General features: G+C 43.1%; 1 protein-coding gene across 2 annotated transcripts in view; it reads left to right on the forward strand.

The window, feature by feature from the left end:
- LOC106564809 (phosphofurin acidic cluster sorting protein 2) overlaps positions 1 to 25352 on the forward strand; it is a 100109-nt gene that overhangs the window by 63284 nt on the left and 11473 nt on the right. The window contains exons 9-20 of one of the 2 annotated variants that reach the window (XM_014131228.2): positions 1907 to 2058; positions 2496 to 2589; positions 5178 to 5267; positions 14616 to 14767; positions 15664 to 15796; positions 15995 to 16099; positions 16814 to 16920; positions 17246 to 17400; positions 17751 to 17861; positions 21209 to 21311; positions 21911 to 21943; positions 24528 to 24570. In XM_014131228.2, the coding sequence (XP_013986703.1) occupies positions 1907 to 2058; positions 2496 to 2589; positions 5178 to 5267; positions 14616 to 14767; positions 15664 to 15796; positions 15995 to 16099; positions 16814 to 16920; positions 17246 to 17400; positions 17751 to 17861; positions 21209 to 21311; positions 21911 to 21943; positions 24528 to 24570 (1278 nt within the window). The remainder of the gene's footprint in view (positions 1 to 1906; positions 2059 to 2495; positions 2590 to 5177; positions 5268 to 14615; positions 14768 to 15663; positions 15797 to 15994; positions 16100 to 16813; positions 16921 to 17245; positions 17401 to 17750; positions 17862 to 21208; positions 21312 to 21910; positions 21944 to 24527; positions 24571 to 25352) is intronic. The other variant, XM_014131229.2, reaches the window with a different exon arrangement.

Below are 25352 nucleotides of genomic sequence, written 5' to 3' on the forward strand. Positions count from 1 at the left end.
TTGAAAAAGTATTGTCCATTAGAGCCAGTGTTTCACATTGTTCGTCTTCCCTAACCCAAAGTTGTGCTTCAGCACCAGCCAATATATTGAATCATAATTACATACTTGTAAATTACTCATTGAGTGTCACTTCACTTGGAACTGATGAGAGTAGCAGGGGTGTGGGAACCCTTGATTGGCAGCACTAGTTTATTACTGCACCAATCCAGACGTTGGATTCATTTGTAAAAGCCAATTACAAACTATGAGCGTCATTTGAGTCAAAATAAATGGAGATATTCAGCTAGTGAGAATATGAGGGGAAATTCATTATTCTTCCTGCAACAAAAACTAAATTCAAAATATACAACAGAACGCTGATTTTATTATCGCTTAGCAGTGAGTTTTTAATTGATGTTTCGATATTTTTAATTGGTCTTATCTCGGTTGGTAATGATTCATAAAAGGCACAGAGACAAACAAGTCCGTAATGTATGGCCTGTGGAAATTAATTAAAATGTTTTGCACCTCTAAAATAAATACATTTTGTTATGTGCTCCAAGTAATTTCAGAACTAATTGACAAATAATATAAATACTCTCCTAGTTGAAAGAACATTATCTGTGTTATATGCATTCTGTATGCATATTCCATTACAATAGCTTCATAAGTCTAACTACAGTATTCCAAATAACGCCAGCTGTTTGTCAATTCCAAAGGGAAATATGGAAAAATCCCAATTTTCTCCTTTGAGACCTCTCATGTTTCCAAAGAAAACAAATTGCTATTGTAGAGAAAATGTATTCATTATGTTGTTACAATAGCAATATGGCTAAAGATATATAAACTAAGTGACCAGTTTATTAGGTACACCCATCTAGTACCGGGTCGAACCCCTGTTTGCCTCGAGAACATCCTGAATTCTTCGTGGCATGGATTCTACAAGGTGTAGAGTTTAAACATTGCTCAGTTGGTATCAAGGGACCTAATGTGTGCTAGGAAAACATTCCCCACACCATTACACCACCGCCACCAGCCTGTACCGTTGACACTAGGCAGGATGGGGCCATGGACTCATGCTGCTTACGCCAAATCCTGACTCTGCCATCAGCATGATGCAACAGGAACTGGGATTCATCAGACCAGGCAATGTTTTTCCACTCCTCAATTGTCCAGTGTTGGTGATCGCATGCCCACTGGAGCCGCTTCTTCTTGTTTTTAACTGACAGGAGTGGAACCCGGTGTGGTCGTCTGCTGCAATAGCCCATCCGTGACAAGAACCCATAAATTTTGCGTTCCGAGATGCCGTTCAGTACACCACTGTTGTACTGCGCCGTTATTTGCCTGTTTGTGGCCCGCCTCTTAGCTTGCATGATTCTTGCCATTCTCCTTCGACCTCTCTCATCAACGAGCTGTTTTCGCCCACATGACTGCCGCTAACTGGATGTTATTTGTTTGTCGCGTCATTCTCGGTAAACCCTAGACACTAGTGTGTGCAAAACCAAGGAGGCCGTCCGTTTCTGAGTTACTGGAACCGGCACGCCTGGCACCGAAGATTATATCACGCTCAAAGTCGCTTAGGCCACTCGTTTTTCCCATTCTAACGTTCAATGGAACAGTAACTGGATGCCTGTCTGCCTGATTTATATAGCAAGCCATTGCCACGTGACTCAGGAGCGAACCATTTTCGTGAACAGGGTGGTGTATTTAATAAACTGGTGGTGTACGTATACAACTATTTTCTGAGTTACCAATGCTACTCTGAACTTTCAACTCCATCAGCCAAAGGAGTTATTCCTTGCCAGTGTGCTATTACTTGCTCATTGGAAGTGATTTTATTGGTTGATAAATGGATGGATAAAAGATTGACTGACTTGATTGATTGATTGATTGACTGGTTATTTCACTGTCCATTTGTTGTTGCTAGGTTCTGGACTCGGACCCAGTGGACCAGACCCAGGAGGTGGAGGAGGATCTGGACCTGCTCTATGATAGTCTGGAGGTTTACAACCAGAGTGACAGCGGCCCTGAGATGGAGGACAACGAGAGTGTCCTCAGCACGCCCAAACCCAAACTCAAGTAAGGTTCTGCAAAATGTTATCAGTACTGTACACCTTAACTAAAGTAAGGCCCCACAAAATGTCCCAAATACAGATAAACTCAAACTCAAGTAGGGCCCCACATCATGTCGCCAGTACACCTACACTCAAATATGGCCGCACAAAATGTCATGAGTACAGCTAAACTCAAACAGGGCCCCATATAACGTTCACACTTTAGTCAAAGTGAAGACTCATATTTTCCTGAGTGTTAAAGGGAGTTTATTTGTGCGTTGTTACTGTACATCAAATCAAAAGCGAGAGAAAAGAAAGTCGCTGCAGGGGAGAAACGTGAGAGACAACTGCAGCTGAATGACTAGTATGTAAACATCACCTAAATGGGTACACAAGTTAGTGTCACTACTACCCACCTCAGCACAGTCTCTCAAATATTTTTTTTATGTGGTTGTCACCCAGGCCCTTCTTTGAGGGAATGTCGCATTCGAGCTCCCAGACTGAGATTGGGAGTCTGCACAGTCAGAAGAGCCAGGCCAGGGACCTGGCCTGCATTGTAAGTAAACACACACGCACACACACTCACTCCTCTTTGTTGCCATTGGAGCATAAGGTCACAACAATCCCACGCCACACACACTAACACACACACACACAAATGTTTTTGTTTGTTACTCTGCTGGACTATCTTTTTAATATAATTTGGATTAGCATGCTAATGCTAACATGTGTCCTACCGCTCCCATTGTTTATTTTAACCCAACAACTCTCAAATGCTCTAAAGCTATGCAAACATGGGTAGGTTGCTGACTATCCAGATCCATTGTCTATTTAGATCTCCAGGTTTATCTCTATTTAGCTATTCATAAGATGAGGAACATTTGTAGCTTGGATGAACTATCCCTTTAAATAGTAGTGATTTGTGACATCCATATATATATATGCCAGGGGCATCATTTATCAATATTGCATAGAAACTATTACTAAAAATCGAATAAAAAAAAATGTTTTATCAAACAATCCTACGAGTGTCATACACTAACCGGTAGGAGATAACCGTTGATAAATACCAAATGTTCTCAGCCTCAGTGCTTGTGTACGACCTTGGCTATTTGCGTTTCGAAGCACCCCTAATTAACCATATATGAGCAAAATTAATGCCAGTAGGTAATATACAACGTGGTACCATGAAATAGCCTACAATGGCGCAACCAAAACAAGCTAAGAAAAGAAAACTGCTCCTAGACTGAAATAGAGTACAACCAAAAGGTTTTATTTGGTTTGCTCAGTTGTGGTTTGACCAGTAAAAATAAAAACATAGCTACAAAAAGAGAACAATTCAAGTTGCTTTAGCAATGGCAAATATATTTCAAATGAGTAGGCAACAGTCACCAATAAGCCATCCATCCTCAACAGCTCCCTCCTGTAGGCGTATAGACCAACATTGCTGTTCTGCAGAATGAACGAGTCATGGGTTCCACCAGGCCACGACATTCAGCAGCATTTTTTACGCGTCACATAACCTATTACCTGCACATTAAGAATGGAAGCCTTTTCTGTTCACCTAGTTGAACTCGTTTTGGGATGGTGCTTTTATGGCAACGTGGGTGCCGTCTATTGCTCCGTTCGTATTTGGGAACCCATTGATGGCAAAGAAACCCCTCTTGACTTCAACCTGTTGTGCGATGGTGTATGGAAATGGTATGTCACAGTTCGTTTTGCTGATGATTGCGTCCGAAACATTGGCTCCTCCAGGGATGTGAGATAGCGATTAGCAAGCTCCCGCTGAAAAGTGCCCGTTGGGATAGCACTTTAATGTGCACCAGAATGGCATGCGTTTGAATGTTTTGTACACTCAGTGTATTTTCCCAATTCTACGCTTGACAAGCAGTTCCCTTATTCTACCACTTGGCACTGTGCGTACGCATGGTCATGGCTGTGCATAAATGTACACACTCTCAAGCAAATAAATCTCACACTTTGTGTGGAAATGATCTCACGCATGGTTTACACACAGATTTGTGGCTACACGTGATTGATAAATGAAGCCCCAGGCATTTTGAAGGATGAACTATCCCTTTAAATAGTAATGATTTGTGGCGTCCATATATATGCCAGGCATTTTAGTTTAGGTAAATTTGTAGCTTGGGTGAACTATCCCTATAATTATGACATAATTTCTGACATCCATATGCCAGGTATTTTAGATTAGGTACATTTGTAGCTATACCCTTTAAATAGTAAATTATATGTGGCATCCATATGCCTGGCATTTTAGATTGTCATTCCTGGATAATCTCGGAATTGTATGTATGGTAATACTGTGTACTGCACCAGACACTTTGTAACTGTGTGGGTGGTTTCTTAGTGTGAGTGTCAGATATCGATTCTGATCGATTCTGCGTGCACGGTGTCCTAAGCCCTGCAGAAATGATTTGTACTGAGGGGGAATTGTCGCTAATTCAAGCGAGTCAAACATTGCCACAAAATATGTATCTATTCTAGCTAGAACATTGATTGTCTCATCAAATACGTGAGCACAAAGTATCAATAAAGGCATTTCAGAGTTTGACCCTTGCGCACGTTAAAGATGGATTCCGCAGTAGGGGAAACAGTTCCACTGTCCGACCCACCGCCATTCTTATCGTTTTTGTTTTGTTGATGAAGCGGCGAGGAGCGTCGCGAGACGTGGATAAAAAGAATGCCAGTACATATTCTACTGTTCTATTGCACATGCAATGTCATAGGGAAGAAAAGAGTGTTCTTGGTTTGCAGTAACTTCTTTGTTGTTGTAATATCACAAAGAAATGTGACAGTTTTACCATTAAGGATTCCAGCTTTAAGTAAGCAAACTTGTAGAATGTTGCAGATAGAAATGTCATGAATACAGTGTGTTCCTGAAAGTCTGATAGCTTGTGTCAAGAAAGCTTGTGTCAAGAAAAAGTAGCCAGCTAAGGGGGTAGCCAGCCACCTAAGGGTTAGTAGTCAGCTATTTCGCTGCCAGCTGGCGCATATGAAAACTCACTGTGAATAGAGTTCATGTGATTTATTTTTCTATATTAGAGACATGGAATTAGGATATGCTCAAGGGCGTCCCCTAGCAGGCAGTTTTATTAACTGCGTCCTGTGTTCTGCTCCTTTTAGGGTGGAGATCTGCTGACCCCGGACAGGGCCAAAGTCCTAATAGGGACCAAGTATACAGACGACAGCGCCGGATTGGAGTCTCCTGCGGGGGTGAGTGGGAAAGCTGCCCCTAGGTACAGCTCTAATATCAGCTTCCCTTCCCCCAATTCTGACCTTAACCATAAGTGAGGTAAAACTGACCCAAGATCAGTGTCTAGGGACAACTTTACTCTACACCGTGGTAACCTCTGGAGTATCCCTGTAGGCTTAACATATTTTGTGCTGTTCCCAAGTGCTCTTTCTCTCTTTGTCTCTTTTGCTGTTCTCTCTCTTCCTCAGTGGTTCTCAGTACTTCTCTTTTTCTTTCCACTTTGTCTCTGTTTTTGCCTGTCTCTTTGCCACAACTTGCTCCTGTTCTCTCATTTGATGTCTGTTGTTCTCTCTACCTGTCTTTTTTTCCCATTCTCTCTCTTTCTGACTAACCATGTTTCCATCAAACCATTTTTCTGAGTAATGTACCTGTCGGATAAAAACTCAAGACAGGCCTGATGGAAACAGCAATTGTCAGTAAACATTCCTAAAATGTAGACAGAACAAAATACGGTAGACATGGGGGAAATAGACCCGGGGTTCTTAAACATTTTTGCTCCTCTCGCTTCTCTCTCTTCTCTCTCTCTCTCGCTGCACTGCTGTTTTGTCCATTATCATAAATCAGCTCCCATCTGTTTATCTTCCACTCGACCAGTTTGATGCGAACAAGAGTACATTTACACTGTTACCACAAAGACCTCCATTATTACACACAAGCATACATGCACGCACACACACACATACATTGTGTACACACACACACATACACACGAGCGCGCTCATACACACACACACACATTATATATAAACACACCGACACCACTCTGAGGCCCACGTCCAGCTGGCTGTAGAGAGGGCGTCAGCGTATGTATTGGTCCGTGAGAAGAGCAGTGTTTGTTATTCTTCACCGTTGTCTCTCGCGCTTCGTTGCCTCCTCTGCAATCGTTCACCCCGGGAACCCCGGCAACGAGGGGCACCTGACAACGCATTTCTTTAGAGAGAGGGAGGGAGGGATTCTGAGGAGGCTTGTGTTTGGGGCCCAAGGATGGAGTTTTCAGTGGCCAAACACATGATACTTACATGCACACACATGCACACACTGACACATGATACTTACGTGCACACACATCCACACACTGGCACATGATACTTACCTGTACACACTGACACATTATACTTGCATGCACACACTGACATGTGATACTTACATGCACACACATCCAGGCAGTGACAGATGATACTTACATGCACACACATCCGCGCAGTGACAGATGATACTTACATGCACACACTGACACATGATACTTACATGCACACACATGCCCACTCTGACACATGATACTTACTTGCACACACTGACACATGATACTTACATGCACACACATCCATGCACTGACACATGATACTTACATGCACACACATCCACGCAGTGACAGATGATACTTACATGCACACACTGACACATGATACTTACATGCACACACATCCACGCACTGACAATATGATACTTACATGCACACACATCCACACACTGACACATGATACTTACATGCACACACATCCACATACTGACACATGATACTTACATGCACACACTGACACATGATACTTACATGCACACACATCCACATACTGACACATGATACTTACATGCACACACATCCACATACTGACACATGATACTTACATGCGCACACATCCACGCACTGACAATATGATACTTACATGCACACACATCCACACACTGACACGTGATACTTACATGCACACACATCCACATACTGACACATGATACTTACATGCACACACTGACACATGATACTTACATGCACACACATCCACATACTGACACATGATACTTACATGCACACACATGCACACACTGACACATGATACTTACATGCGCACACATCCACACACTGACACATGATACTTACATGCACACACATCCACATACTGACACATGATACTTACATGCGCACACATCCACGCACTGACAATATGATACTTACATGCACACACATGCACACACTGACACACACTGACACATGCACACACTGACACATGATACTTACATGCACACATCCACACACTGACACATGATACTTACATGCACACACTGACACATGATACTTACATGCACACACATCCACACACTGACACATGATACTTACATCCACACACTGACACATGATACTTACATGCACACACATCCACACACTGACACATGATACTTACATGCACACACATCCACACACTGACACATGATACTTACATGCACACACTGACACATGATACTTACATGCACACACATCCACACACTGACACGTAATACTTACATACATACACATCCACACACTGAAACATGATACTTACATGCACATACTGACACACACTGACACATGATACTTACATGCACACACATCCACACACTGACGCATGATAATTACATGCACACACTGACTCATGATACTTACATGCACACACTGACACATGATACTTACATGCACATACATCCACACACTGACACATGATACTTACATGCACACACTGACACATGATACTAACATGCATACACATCCACACACTGAAACATGATACTTACATGCACACACATCCACACACTGACACATGATACTTACATGCACACACATCCACGCACTGACACTTGATACTTACATGCACACACATCCACGCACTGACACATGATACTTACATGCACACACATCCACACACTGACACATGATACTTACATGCACACACTGACACATGATACTTACATGCACATACTGACACATGATACTTACGTGCACACACATCCACACACTGACACATGATACTTACATGCACACACTGACACATGATACTTATATGCACACACATCCACGCAGTGACAGATGATACCTACATGCACACACTGACACATGATACTTACATGCACACACTGACACATGATACTTACATGCACACACTGACACATGATACTTACATGCACACACTGACACATGATACTTATATGCACACACATCCACACACGGACATATGATACTTACTTGCACACACATCCACACACTGACACATGATACTTACATGCACACACATCAACACACTGACAGATGATACTTACATGCACATACTGACACATGATACTTATGTGCACACACATCCACACACTGACACATGATACTTACATGCACACACTGACACATGATACTTATATGCACACACATCCACATGATACTTACATGCACACACATCCACACACTGACACATGATACTTACATGCACACACTGACACATGATACTTATATGCACACACATGCACACACTGACACATGATACTTATATGCACACACATCCACACACTGACACATGATACTTACATGCACACACATCCACACACTGACACATGATACTTACATGCACACACATCCACACACTGACACATGATACTTACATGCACACACTGACACATGATACTTACATGCACACACATCCACGCACTGACAATATGATACTTACATGTGCACACATCCACATACTGACACATGATACTTACATGCACACACATCCACACACTGACACATGATACTTACATGCACACACTGACACATGATACTTATATGCACACACATCCACACACTGACACATGATACTTAAGTGCACACACATCCACACACTGACACATGATACTTACGTGCACACACATCCACGCAGTGACAGATGATACCTACATGCACACACTGACACATGATACTTACATGCACACACTGACACATGATACTTACATGCACACACTGACACATGATACTTACATGCACACACTGACACATGATACTTATATGCACACACATCCACACACGGACACATGATACTTACATGCACACACATCCACACACTGACATATGATACTTACATGCACACACTGACACATGATACTTATATGCACACACATCCACACACTGACACATGATACTTACATGCACACACATCCACACACTGACACATGATACTTACATGCACACACTGACACATGAAACTTACATGCACACACATCCACGCACTGACAATATGATACTTACATGCGCACACATCCACATACTGACACATGATACTTACATGCACACACATCCACACACTGACACATGATACTTACATGCACACACTGACACATGATACTTACATGCACACACATCCACACACTGACACATGATACTTAAGTGCACACAAATCCACACACTGACACATGATACTTACATGCACACACTGACACATGATACTTACATGCACACACTGACACATGATACTTACATGCACACACTGACACATGATACTTATATGCACACACATCCACACACGGACACATGATACTTACATGCACACACATCAACACACTGACAGATGATACTTACATGCACATACTGACACATGATACTTATGTGCACACACATCCACACACTGACACATGATACTTACATGCACACACTGACACATGAAACTTACATGCACACACATCCACACACTGACACAATATTTATATGCACACACATCCACACACTGACACATGATACTTACATGCACACACATCCACACACTGACACATGATACTTACATGCACACACTGACACATGAAACTTACATGCACACACATCCACGCACTGACAATATGATAGTTACATGCGCACACATCCACATACTGACACATGATGATTACATGCACACACATCAACACACTGACACATGATACTTACATGCACACACTGACACATGATACTTACATGCACACACATCCACACACTGACACATGATACTTAAGTGCACACACATCCACACACTGACACATGATACTTACATGCACATACTGACACATGATACTTACATGCACACACTGACACATGATACTTACATGCACACACTGACACATGATACTTACATGCACACACATCCACATACTGACACATGATACTTACATGCACACACTGACACATGATACTTACATGCACACACTGACACATGATACTTACATGCACACACTGACACATGATACTTACATGCACACACATCCACACACTGGCAGATGATACTTACATGCACACACTGACATATGATACTTTCATGCACACATTGACACATGATACTTACATGCACACACTGACACATGATACTTACATGCACACACATCCACACACTGACACGTAATACTTACATACATACACATCCACACACTGACACATGATACTTACATGCACACACTGACACATGATACTTACATGCACACACATCCACGCACTGACAATATGATACTTACATGCGCACACATCCACATACTGACACATGATACTTACATGCACACACATCCACACACTGACACATGATACTTACATGCACACACTGACACATGATACTTACATGCACACACATCCACACACTGACACATGATACTTAAGTGCATCCACATCCACACACTGACACATGATACTTACATGCACATACTGACACATTATACTTACATGCACACACATCCACACACTGACGCTTGATACTTACATGCACACACTGACTCATGATACTTACATGCACACACTGACACATGATACTTACATGCACACACATCCACACACTGACACATGATACTTACATGCACACACTGACACATGATACTAACATGCACACACTGACACATGATATTTACATGCACACACATCCACGCACTGACAGATGATACTTACATGCACACACATCCACACACTGACACATGATACTTACATGCACACACTGACACATGATACTTACATGCACATACTGACACATGATACTTACGTGCACACACATCCACACACTGACACATGATACTTACATGCACACACTGACACATGATACTTATATGCACACACATCCACGCAGTGACAGATGATACCTACATGCACACACTGACACATGATACTTACATGCACACACTGACACATGATACTTACATGCACACACTGACACATGATACTTACATGCACATACTGACACATGATACTTACGTGCACACACATCCACACACTGACATTATGATACTTACGTGCACACACATCCACGCAGTGACAGATGATACCTACATGCACAAACTGACACATGATACTTACATGCACACACTGACACATGATACTTACATGCACACACTGACACATGATACTTACATGCACACACTGACACATGATACTTACATGCACACACTGACACATGATACTTATATGCACACACATCCACACACTGACACATGATACTTACGTGCACACACATCCACACACTGACACATGATACTTACATGCACACACATCAACACACTGACACATGATACTTACATGCACACACATCCACACACTGAAACATGATACTTACATGCACACACATCCACATCCTTACATGCACACACTGAGCTTCATGTGAATGTGTTCACGGACATCTGCCAGGCGTTATGTGATGTTGTCATGGTCACCATGACAGCACATTGAAATGCATCGACAACTGGTACCCTGCACAGAAATAGCTGATTTCTAGGTACTATATGCATTTCATTGTCTGTTACGTATTGGTTTTGGTTGCTACCTCTTGGGAATGATCCCATTGAGAAAACAATGATCTCACACATCCACACACTGACAATATGATACTTACATGCGCACACATCCACATACTGACACATGATACTTACATTTACACACATCCACACACTGACACATGATACTTACATGCACACACACTGACACATGATACTTACATGCACATACTGACACATGATACTTATGTGCACAAACATCCACACACTGACACATGATACTTACATGCACACACTGACACATGATACTTATATGCACACACATCCACACACTGACACATGATACTTACATGCACACACATACACATCCACACACTGACACATGATACTTACATGCACACACTGACACATGATACTTACATGCACACACATCAACACACTGACACATGATACTTACATGCACACATCCACACACTGACACATGATACTTACATGCACATACTGACACATGATACTTACGTGCACACACATCCACACACTGACACATGATACTTACATGCACATACTGACACATGATACTTATGTGCACACACATCCACACACTGACACATGATACTTACATGCACACACTGACACATGATACTTACATGCACACACTGACACATGATACTTACATGCACACACATCCACGCACTGACATTATGATACTTACATGCGCACACATCCACATACTGACACATGATACTTACATGCACACACATCCACACACTGACACATGATACTTACATGCACACACATCCACGCACTGACAATATGATACTTACATGCGCACACATCCACATACTGACACATGATACTTACATGCACACACATCCACATACTGACACATGATACTTACATGCACACACTGACACATGATACTTACATGCACACACATCCACACACTGACACATGATACTTACATGCACACACATCCACATACTGACACATGATACTTACATGCACACACTGACACATGATACTTACATGCACACACATCCACATACTGACACATGATACTTACATGCACACACTGACACATGATACTTACATGCACACACATCCACACACTGGCAGATGATACTTACATGCACAAACTGACATATGATACTTTCATGCACACATTGACACATGATACTTACATGCACACACTGACACATGATACTTACATGCACACACATCCACACACTGAAACATGATACTTACATGCACACACATCCACATACTGACACATGATACTTACATGCACACACTTGCACACACTGACACATGATACTTACATGCACACACATCCACATACTGACACATGATACTTACATGCACACACATGCACACACTGACACATGATACTTACATGCACACACATCCACACACTGAAACATGATACTTACATGCACACACATCCACATACTGACACATGATACTTACATTCGCACACATCCACATACTGACACATGATACTTACATGCACACACATCCACACACTGACACATGATACTTACATGCACACACATCCACATACTGACACATGATACTTACATGCACACACTGACACATGATACTTACATGCACACACATCCACATACTGACACATGATACTTACATGCACACACATGCACACACTGACACATGATCTTACATGCACACACATCCACACACTGGCAGATGATACTTACATGCACACACTGACATATGATACTTTCATGCACACATTGACACATGATACTTACATGCACACACTGACACATGATACTTACATGCACACACATCCACACACTGAAACATGATACTTACATGCACACACATCCACATACTGACATATGATACTTACATGCACACACATGCACATACTGACACATGATACTTACATGCACACACATCCACATACTGACACATGATACTTACATGCACACACTGACACATGATACTTACATGCACACACATCCACACACTGAAACATGATACTTACATGCACACACATCCACATACTGACACATGATACTTACATGCACACACATGCACACACTGACACATGATACTTACATGCACACACATCCACATACTGACACATGATACTTACATGCACACACATCCACACACTGACACATGATACTTACATGCACACACATCCACACACTGACACATGATACTTACATGCACACACTGACACATGATACTTACATGCACACACTGAGCTTTATGTGAATGTGTTCACGGACATCTGCCAGGCGTTATGTGATGTTGTCATGGTCACCATGACAGCACATTGAAATGCATCGACAATGGGTACCCTGCACAGAAATAGTTGATTTCTAGGTACTATATGCATTTCATTGTCTGTTACGTATTGGTTTTGGTTGCTACCTCTTGGGAATGATCCCATTGAGAAAACAATGATCTCAATGGCTGCGCCCCAAAATGGCACCATATTCCCTATGTAGTGTACTCATTTAGGGCCTGTAGGGATCCGGTCAAAAGGAGCGCGCTATAAATGGAATAGGGTGCCATATGGGATGCAGATAATTGAGTTTACCTGTAAAACAGGTGTTCTCAACTCGCACAGGGTGAACCTTCGTGACTTGTGTCTCTGGTGTCAGTGAATTCCCACTGACAATACCAACTGGAAAAGGACTGTTAAGGAAAGTGTTAATTAATCTCTAAGGAGAGAAATGAACCAGCGGGAACACAGTGCAGCGGATGGAAATCCAATAAATGGGTGAAATACCCTAGTATGTACTCTACATTCCTGTATATATTTTGAACTATATTTCTCCCATTATGTCAAGGACGCAGAGGATGAGGAGACTAGGGCTGGCACAGGGCCAGGGGAGGCTAACCCCAACCCCACCCCCACCAGCTGGGACCTGAGCACGGACAAACTGCCCGGCCCAGTGGCCAAACTCTGCAAGACCGAGTCCCAGACACTCATGTCGCCCAGGTAGCCGCTCACTTGCATGTATGACATTTATGCATTCACGCACGCACACACACACAGTCACACACACACAGTCACACACACAGTGCTGCTTATTAACCATTACACTCTGACGAAACAAGGATGGGTGTGCACACTTTATTCCAACCCAGCACTAATACACCTGATACCACTAACTGTCATCCAGATTGATCATGACTAGTTCATTATTTGAAACTGGTGTGTTAGTGCTGGGCTGGAACAAAGCCCGCAAACCCAGTAGCTTTCCAGGGCCTAAGTTGGATAAGACACATGCCCTAAATAAAATTGATGGGATGAGAGAGGGGGAGGAAGAGAGAGAGGGGGAGAGAAGGAATGAGAAAGAGAGGGAGAGATCAGGTCTACCTCTGATTCAGCAGCTGGTGTCTTGGTTTTTCAGCGCCATACAGTGATTTCCCCCTCTACGCCTATCTATAAACAAACTAATCAGCAGAAGGACGTCCCCTAGCACCACTTTCACCGACGCTCTACTCATCTGATGAATCAAAGTCAGATCCATTGAATAAGCAATCTGCCTAGTACAGACATTGCACATGTGTCTTTGTACATTTCTCTATTGTGCAAGGATAATTTAACTCAACCATGAATGTGTAGCTGGCTTATAGCAACCACACTGATAATGCGTGGCAGACATTTTGTGCTCACAAAATGCTTCCAGAACAAAAGCTTGAAAAGCTTTTGCTGGGGAGAGTCACGGGGGATGATTAGATGGCCAGGATTGTGTGAGGAGTTCTGCTGTAGGCATATCTACTACTTACTATTTATGGAGATTTATTTATTAAGATTTCTCAGCAGTGGCTCAACCTGGCTCAGTTGTGGCTCAGTGCTTCATTGGGTCCGTGCCTGTTTGTGGTCCACAGTAAAACAGAGAACAAGCTGCAGAGGCGTCCTAGGAGCACGTCCATGAAGGACCGGCAGAACTCCAAGGCCCAGAGTGACAGGACTAGCAGCATTGACAGTGAGACATCCCCGGAATCCAGGATCGCTATCCAGGTGTGTGTGAGTGTGTGCTCAATAGTAAAGTAAGCTTGTGTGTGTGTGTGTGTGTGTGTGTGTGTGTGTGTGTGTGTGTGTGTGTGTGTGTGTGTGTGTGTGTGTGTGTGTGTGTGTGTGTGTGTGTGTGTGTGTGTGTGTGTGTACAAGATCAACATATGTCAACATCTCTTTCACTTCTGCCTCTTCCTCCGCCAGGTCCCCAGGAAGTCAGTGTACGACCAGCTGAACCAGATCCTTATCTCTGACGAGCAGCTCCCAGAGAGCATCATCCTCATCAACACCACAGACTGGCAGGGCCAGGTAGGCTACTTCTGTGTGTGGGGGTCTGTGTGCCTAATTATGTGGTAAAACCAAGGGTACTATCTGGGCATATAAAATAATTCAAAACAGTTGGTATAATTAATCAATTGTAAAGATCCAAAATCGTAATTACAGTATTGTATAAATACTATGAAATTACCCTCTTACCATATACATATAGTATATTATGCTACTCATTCTGTCAGTAGCATTTGCATCAGCTGTGCACTCAACAAACATACTCCTTTTAGGAACATGCGCCAGACCAGGTATTTTTAGACATTGATATCTCTAAGCCTAGCTGGAGAAAGGCTTAGTAATCAGGGGGAACCCATTGCTTATGTAAACATAATGCAACTCTGGAGCATGTGCGCTCACAAACACAGACGTGCGCGGATGTACACTCAAATGCACAGACCTGAGGTCTTTTGAGTCGGCTTCTGGTTGACTAGCTCAGTTTATCCCAAGCCCCGTCTCACCTCTCTCTCTCTCTCTCTCTCTCTCTCTCTCTCTCTCTCTCTCTCTGTCTCTCTGTCTCTCTCTGTCTCTGTCTCTCTCTGTCTCTCTCTCTGTCTCTCTCTCTCTCTCTCTCTCTGTCTCTCTCTGTCTCTCTCTCTCTCTCTCTGTCTCTCTCTGTCTCTGTCTCGCTGTCTCTGTCTCTCTCTCTCTCTCTCTCTCTCTCTCTGCCCTCTGTCTCTCCCGCCCTCCCTGCAGTATCTATCTGAGATTCTCCATGAGCACAGCCAGCCTATAGTGTGCACCATCTCTGGTGCGGATGTCCATGCAGCCTTCAACACCATCGTCACCAGGATCCAGAGATTGTAAGAACTCACTTCCTTTGCAGAACATGTTCTCTTTCTAATTCAATGGTTGTAGTTGAGAGAAACAAATCGATTTCACTTTAACTTGGCTTCATTGTAAAAATGTAAATGTTTCTTGTAGACTTTTTAACGTGAATTTTAATTCAGTGGTCACCAAGGCGAGTGGATCTTATGATGGTCATGATTAGGCCCGTATAATTTTTGATATGTGAAATGTTTTGGTAGCACTTTCCATTACAGCGCAGAATAAAGGGGTAATAACATTGTTATAATGTGGAAACAAGTTACTGTTTCTCAATGTTTTTCCCCCCACTTCTCTGACTAGCTGTAACTGCAATGCCCAGACACCCCCCACCATCAAAGTGGCGGTGGCCGGAGACCAGAGTTACCTCAGCACCATCCTCAGGTGCTTCGTCGAGCAGCTGGCCAACAAGACGCCTGATTGGCTCAGCTATATCCGCTTCCTGGTCATCCCTGTCGGTAAGCAGCAATTCAGCCAATCGCCATGGAGTCCAGGTTCTGTTTAGTCGTCAATTCCATTTCAATTCAGTAGATTTAGGGGATACATTTAAACTCTCATTCATGCATTGGAAAAGTCCACAAACAATAGAAAATAATGGCCTATTTACAATTCTGCACGCATAACTCAAGACTCCCATAAATCATGCATTGACGTCAAACGGAAAACTGCACGCAAAACAATAGTTGCAGGAACAGATCTTATATAGGACCCTGGGTATCATAGCAGGCTAACAACATACAGACTAGAAAAGTTGGACTCCGTTTTGTTTTCCTGTGGCCTTCTAATCAGACTGCTCCTTCCTCTGCAGGCACTCATCCTCTGGCCAAACACATGTCTTCGTTCGACAGCAAGTTCAACAACATATTCATGGACGCCGGCTGGAGGGACTTGTTTGGCAGACTGGAGGCCCCAACATCAGGTACAGCAGAGAGCTGGAGCAACTAACGTTTACTATGAGCCACATTGCCATGTATGATAGGGATCTGCTCGTAATGCTTCATAAATGCAGTTATAGATGTTTAGGAACATCTATCAGCATTATAGTGCATTATGCGTCACATCAAATCAAATGTTATTGGTCACATACACGTGTTTAGCAGATGTTATTGCGGGTGTAGTGAAATGCTTATGCTTCTAGTTCCGACAGTGCAGCAATAACAATTAATATCTAACAATTTCACAACATATACCTAATACACACAAGTAAGGAATGGAATTAAGAATATATAAATATATGGATGAGCAATGTCAGAGCATACAGTAGAATAGTATAGAATACAGTTTATACACATGAGATGAGTAACGCAAAATATGTAAACATTATTAATTAAAGTGACATTATTAAAGTGACTAGTGTTCCATTTATTAAAATGGCCAATGATTTCACGTCTGTGTATATAGGCAGCTGCCTCTCTGTGCTAGTGATGGCTATTTAACAGTCTGATGGCCTTGAGATAGAAGCTGTTTTTCAGTCTCTCGGTCCAACCTTTGATGCACCTGTACTGACCTCGCCTTCTGGATGATAGCGGGGTTAACAGGCAGTGGCTCGGGTGGTTGTTGTCCTTGATTATCTTTTTGGCCTTCCTGTGACATTGGGTGCTGTAGGTGTCCTGGAGGGCAGGTAGTTTGCCCCCAGTGATGCGTTGTGCAGACCCACCACCCTCTGGAGAGTTCTACAATTGTGGGCGGTGCAGTTGCCGTACCAGGCGGTGATACAGCCCGACAGGATGCTCTCAATTGTGCATCTGTAAAAGTTTGAGGGTTTTAGGTGACAAGCCACATTTCTTCAGCCTCCTGAGGTTAAAGAGATGCTGTTGCGCCTTCTTCACCACACTGTCTGTGTGGGTGGACCATTTCAGTTTGTCAGTGATGTGTACGCCGAGGAACTTAAAACTTTCCACCTTCTCTACTGCTGTCCCGTCGATGTGGATGGGGGGATGCTCCCTCTGCTGTTTCCTGAAGCCCACGATCATCTCCTTTGTTTTGTTGACGTTGAGTGAGAGGTTATTTTCCTGACACCACACTCCCAGAGCCCTCACCTGTCTCGTCGTCGTTGGTAATCAAGCCTACTACTGTAGTGTCGTCTGCAAACTTGATGGTTGAGTTGGAGACATGCTTGGCCACGCAGTCACGTGTGAACAGGGAGTACAGGAGGGGGCTGAGTACGCACTCTTGTGGGGGCCCCAGTGTTGAGGATCAGCGAAGTGGTGTTGTTGTTTCCTACCTTCACTACCTGGGGGCGGCTCGTCAGGAAGTCCAGGACCCAATTGCACAGGGCGGGGTTCAGACCCAGGGCCTCAAGCTTAATGATGAGCTTGAAGGGTACTATGGTGTTAAATGCTGAGTTATAGTCAATCAACAGCATTCTTACATATCTTTTCCTCTTGTCCAGATGGGATAGGGCAGTGTGCAGTGTGATGGCGATTGCATCGTCTGTGGACCTATTGGGGCGGTAAGCAAATTGAAATGGGTCTAGGGTGACAGGTAAGATGGAGGTGATATGAACCTTGACTAGCCTCTCAAAGCACTTCATGATGACAGAAGTGAGTGCTACGGAGCGATGGTCATTTAGTTCAGTTATCTTTGCATTCTTGGGTACAGGAACAATGATGGCCATCTTGAAGCATGTGGGGACAGCAGACTGGAACAGGGAGAGATTGAATATGTCGGTAAACACACCAGCCAGCTGGTCTGAGCATGCTCTGAGGACGCGGCTAGGGATGCCGTCTGGGCCGGAAGTCTAGTGAAGGTTAACACGTTTAAATGTCTTACTCACGTCGACCACGGTGAAGGAGAGCCCATAGTCCTTGATTGTGGGCCGCGTCGGTGGCACTGTGTTACGTACTGACCACACCACTCGCGTCAATGCACTGCAAATCCGGCCTCTCCCATCTCCTCATTGGTTTTAGCTTGTCTGGAAGCAAGACATCGGTGTCTGCTTGTAGTCTGTGATTGTCTGTAGACCCTGCCACGTTTGTCTTGTGTCCGAGCCGTTGAATTGCGACTCCACTTTGTCTCTACACTGACGTTTTGATTTCCATGTGGAGGGAATGACTACTCTGTTTGTATTCTGCCATATTCCCAGACACCTTGCCGTGTTTAAATGCGGTGGTTCGTGCTTTCAGTTTTGCACGAATGCTGCCATCTATCCACGGTTTCTGGTTAGGGTATATTTTAATAGTCACAGTGGGTACAACATCTCCTATAAACTTCCTGATAAAGGCAGTTACCGTTTCAGTATATTCGCCAATATTATTCCCAGAAGCTACCCGGAACATATCCCAGTCCACGTGATCAAAACAATCTTGAAGCGTGGATTCCGATTGGTCAGACCAGCATTGAATAGTCCTTAGCACGGGTACTTCCTGTTTGAGTTTCTGCCTATAGGATAGGAGGATCAAAACGGAGTCTTGGTTAGATTTGCCGAAAGGAATTGTCAGGTATGCGTAAGTGGCTGCAAGGGAGTCAGGCGCAGGAGAGCAGGTATTTGGTAGCACACAGAGCCTTTTATTCAGGCAAACCAAAAGCACACGGCACAATGAACACGAAATACAAAACGGGTATACATAACCCAGCGCAACCAGACTAACGTGCACATACATCAACACAGATAAACAATACCACACAAAGACATGGGGGAAACAGAGGGTTAAATACACAACACATAGTGAGGGACAATGAGAACCAGGTGTGTGGAAAAATGAGACAAAACAAATGAAAAATGGATCGGCAATGGCTAGAAGGCCAGTGACGTCGACCGCCGAACACCGCCCGAACAAGGAGAGGCATCGACTTCGGCAGAAGTCGTGACAGGAATGCAGGGAGGGCCTTGAATGCATCCCAGAAGTTGGAGTAACAGTGGTCTAGTGTTTTAGCAGCACGAGTACTACAGTCGATATGCTGATAAAATTTAGGCATCCTTTTCTTCAAATTTGCTTAAGTCTTTCTAAATGTTCTTAAAATGTAGTAGTTTGTTATAATTATAATATTGTATTTATTTATTAAAAACATGATTACAAAATATATAAGTTATTATTTATGTACAGGGTATTCATAGCAGGATGTTTTACCGAATACTTCTTTAAGTGTAATATGCTCACATACACACAATATTAGTATATTATGATTCTTCTACTGTTGCATTACTGTAGGTGTTGAATGATAATACAATACATTAATAATAAAATAATAGTAATACATGGGATTTAAAAAGGGTGTAAAAACAAAAACATGATAGGTTGTGCCCTCCACTTTGGGTTTCCCAAGACAACATTGATGTGGCAGGCCGTGTGTCTCAGTACTTGGCTGGGGCCAGCGTCTCACACCAGTGTCCCATCTCTGAGGCCATGCTCACCTACAAACAGAAAAGGTAAGGTGTGTGTGTCGTGTGTGTGTGTGTGTGTGTGTGTGTGTGTGTGTGTGTGTGTGTGTGTGTGTGTGTGTGTGTGTGTGTGTGTGTGTGTGTGCAAGCGAACGTGTGCATGCATGTGAGTGCAGCATGAATGGGTGATATTTAAGGGTGTGTGTGTGCCCATGCACGCGTGTGCATGTGTGCGTGTGTTTATGAAATGTCTGGTAAAATGTAGATATTATGTATGTAGATAGTTTTGTGTGCTATTATTCTATTATGCTATTAAACTATATATTTGCATTATCTATTGTATAGCAAGTGCTCCCTCTACACTTCAGATTATTCAATTTAGTGGCTACTTTCTCACAAATTTATTTTTGGATAAAGCAACACCAGTATTGATAATTTCAACAACATTCAATGACATTCATCGACAACATTCGCTTATTCAAATTAACACCAACAGAATATCAACATGTCGACTCTACTTTGACAGCACATATTTTGCGACAGTTGACTCATACAGAAGTCATGAACTCATGAAGAAAGAACAACAACGACTTGTACCATTTTACCACACTGAGTTTTTCTACCTTTTTCTTTCATTTGCATTCAAGGAAGAGAAGCTTGTATTTTGATTTTTACATCAGGTACCTGGCCGCAGCCTTTCGTTTGACCCCGCCCCCCTGCTGTGTTGCATTTTGTTCACCAATATAACCTGTTGTCTAATGTCTAACCCACCCACACATCACTCGCTGTTCGTCATAACTTCATATCTGGTCTGCATCGACTACCCCTGTATTGATTTGAATTTTTGCATGTCTTACTGTCTTAACCACTTGTTTGTCTGGCTTGGTTGGCTTTTGGTTTGGATATGTGGATTTTAGATAAGATACAACCGCATTAAAGGTACAGTCAGCAATATGACATCATCATACTGTACACTGCAGGGTGACTTCCTGCTTACAGAAGTCAACAACAAAAGTCAAATCTGCCAAGGCTGCCATTATTGGATCTTTCCGATGTCGGTATGCCTCAAAGGAGTGCCGAATGTACAAATTGGGAAGAGCCAATAGTGACCGTCTTGGTGAATTGAAACCCTTTTATCGTTGAAATCTGTAATCAGGAAGTCGCCCCGCTGTGTTTGATGATGTCACATTGCTGACTCTACCTTTAAGGTCTCCCACGTACTTTGCTCTTTAAAGTTGGGAACGTTAGGGCAAACTTGAAGCAATGAGATCTAAGAGAGAAAGGTTGACATTAATGTGTTCTTTCCTATTACCTCAGAGAGAGAAAGAGATGTGGAGGAGATCAGGAAAGAGGGGATGAAACAAGATTAAAAATGAGGAGGAGGATGAGTGTAAAGAAGGAGAGATGACAGTGGAGATCTAATTATGTGGTTTGAAGAGATGGAAGGAGGGAGGGAGGAAGAAAGAGTGGATAGTGCAGCGGTAGAGAACACCAGCCACGTGACACTCGCTCACACACACGATACACCTGCGTGTTTTTTGTTTTTTTGAGTGACCGTTATTTTCAAATCTCTGCTCAGATGTCACTGTTGACCCACCTCAGAAACAATTCTGGCCTTTAAGAGTGTAATGACATACACACACACTTTATATCCACCAGGGAGGATGAGCACGTAAACATTTAAAGGTCACCTTAACAATTACCAGGCGTATAAAAGGCGCAGTGCACTATAGGCACGAAGGGTGACTTTTGATTGGCTAATCCCGGTCTCTCCCAGTCTCCTCTTGGTGACAGGGACAGAGTCCACTGAGCATTGTCACAACATGAAAAGAGCCGATCGAGTCCGAACTCTGCAGAGAGGAGTAATGCTTTCATCTATCATGTGTTTTCAGATCAGTGCCATTGAAGAACAGGAGACCAGGAGAGGAAGCCGCGTTAGAATATTGAGACGCACTTGAAGATTATCCTAGATCAGGGCTCTACAACAATGTTCCTGTACTGTTTTTGCTCCAACCCCAATTATAACTAAACTGATTCATCAACCATCTAATTATTAGAATCAGGTGTGCTAGCTAAGAGTTAGAGTGAAAACCTACAGGATCGTAGCTCTCCAGGAACAGGGTTGGAGAGCCCTGTCCTAGATAATATTCTGGTCAGATAGGCAGGGGAAACTACTGTACACCAAGGGCCCGACTGAGTTTGCTCAATGTGCAATGTTTGTACCTACTTGTCTTCTTTCTCTTTGAAAAGCAAGGGTGCAAAGTCTCAGATGTGTATACTCAATATTTTAGTCAATGCTTTTTCCATCTCTAAAAACTCTAGAAAACTCTCAATGCTACTCGAGTGTGTCTCGCGAGGGAGATGAACTTGTTATGCTCTGTTTGTCCTGCCTCATTGCTGTCCTAACATGTTTTTCTCACAGCTTTTCACCATGCTCTCCAAAAATTCACCTTCTCTGGCCTCATTTTGCAGGTTATTTTGGTTTTGCACCAGCCATATCCATCTTTTTGAGCATATTTTGGGGGATTTGTGAGAAATAGGCAAGGATAGCTTTGGTAAAACGAAGGCAGCACTACCAACTTCACACAGAAGTAGTTGACTAGACCGAACATGTGAAATATGCTAACAGTACTTTAACCCTCTGTCTATTAAGCAACCCTTTACAAATACAGGGGCGAATCCTAACATCCACTTAAGTCAACTTTTAGCTTATTCTCCCATTGTCATCAATGAATGACTAAGTGAAAATGTACCTAAATGGAAGTTAGGATTTGCCCCACAATATATAGTGGATGTGCACGGCGCTGGAGCTCGAGTGCCATAGTTCTGTAGATTTTCATCCTTGTTAATTTTCGGCTGTTGATTTTTATTTTTTTTGCCGATCAGTAACCTCAAGTACTGAGAAACCAAAACCAGTGGGATTGCAGAACTCACCCTGTATATTAGGTTCACATTCAATGTCACCAACAATTTTAGCCCCCTCACTCACTCCACCCCTCCTCCACTGCTCACATCACGGCAGGCTTACAACGCACCCGTTTAGGGGTCGGTTGTAAGGAGCGTTCCCTGGCATTCCCATCACGGCATGACCTTCGTTCCCAAAATGTTCTGGGTTTTCCAGAATCACTTAGCCACACACACAAACTCATTCTTCCTTCAGACCCATCACACCACCACATCCAAAACAGGGAGTGTGTTGATCCTGGAGCGTTGTGTTAACGCAAGACTAACATTATTATTTGTTACCCATTCTCTCTCCCTCAGCCCTGACGAGGACTCCTGTCAGAAGTTTGTGCCATTTATTGGGGTAAGAATATTCACTAGCAACTAAATAATGTGAGTGTTATCTTTGAGCGCTCATCTCCAATTAGACTGACAATTATCTGTCATTTATTTGAAGCTGTCACGATAATGCACAATGAGCACATATTTTTATTTGTAGCTGCTTTATTGAGGAAAGTTTTACTTTTCTGGCATATGTTGATGACTGGGATATGTTTGTTTTTTACTTCCACTATATATGCAAAAGTATATGGTCATACCTTCAAATTAGTGGATTCAGCTATTTCAGCCACACCATTTGCTGACAGGTGTATACAATTCAAGCACACAACCATGCAATCTCCATAGACAAACATTGGCAGTAGAATGGCCTTACTGAAGAGCTCAGTGACTTTCAACGTGGCACCGTCATAGGATGCCACCTTTCCAACAAGTCAGTTTGTCAATTTCTGCCCTGCTAGACCTGCCCTGGTCAACTGTAAGTGCTGTTATTGTGAAGTAGAAACATCTAGGAGCAACAACGGTTCACCCGCGAAGTGGTAGGCCACACAAGCTCACAGAATGGAACCACCGAGTGCTGAAGCGCGTTGCGCGTAAAAATCCTCTGCCCTCTGGAAGCAACGTTAGCACAAGAACTGTTCGTCGGGAGCTTCATGAAATGGGTTTCCATGGCCGAGCAGCCACACACAAACCTAAGATCACTATGCGCAATGCCAAGCGTTAGCTGGAGTTGGACTCTGGAGCAGTGGAAATGCGTTCTCTGGAGTGATGAATCACCCTTCGCCATCTGGCAGTTGACAGATGAAT

This window comes from Salmo salar, chromosome ssa12 (assembly GCF_905237065.1).
Source record: "Salmo salar chromosome ssa12, Ssal_v3.1, whole genome shotgun sequence".
NCBI classification, from domain to species: domain Eukaryota; kingdom Metazoa; phylum Chordata; class Actinopteri; order Salmoniformes; family Salmonidae; genus Salmo; species Salmo salar.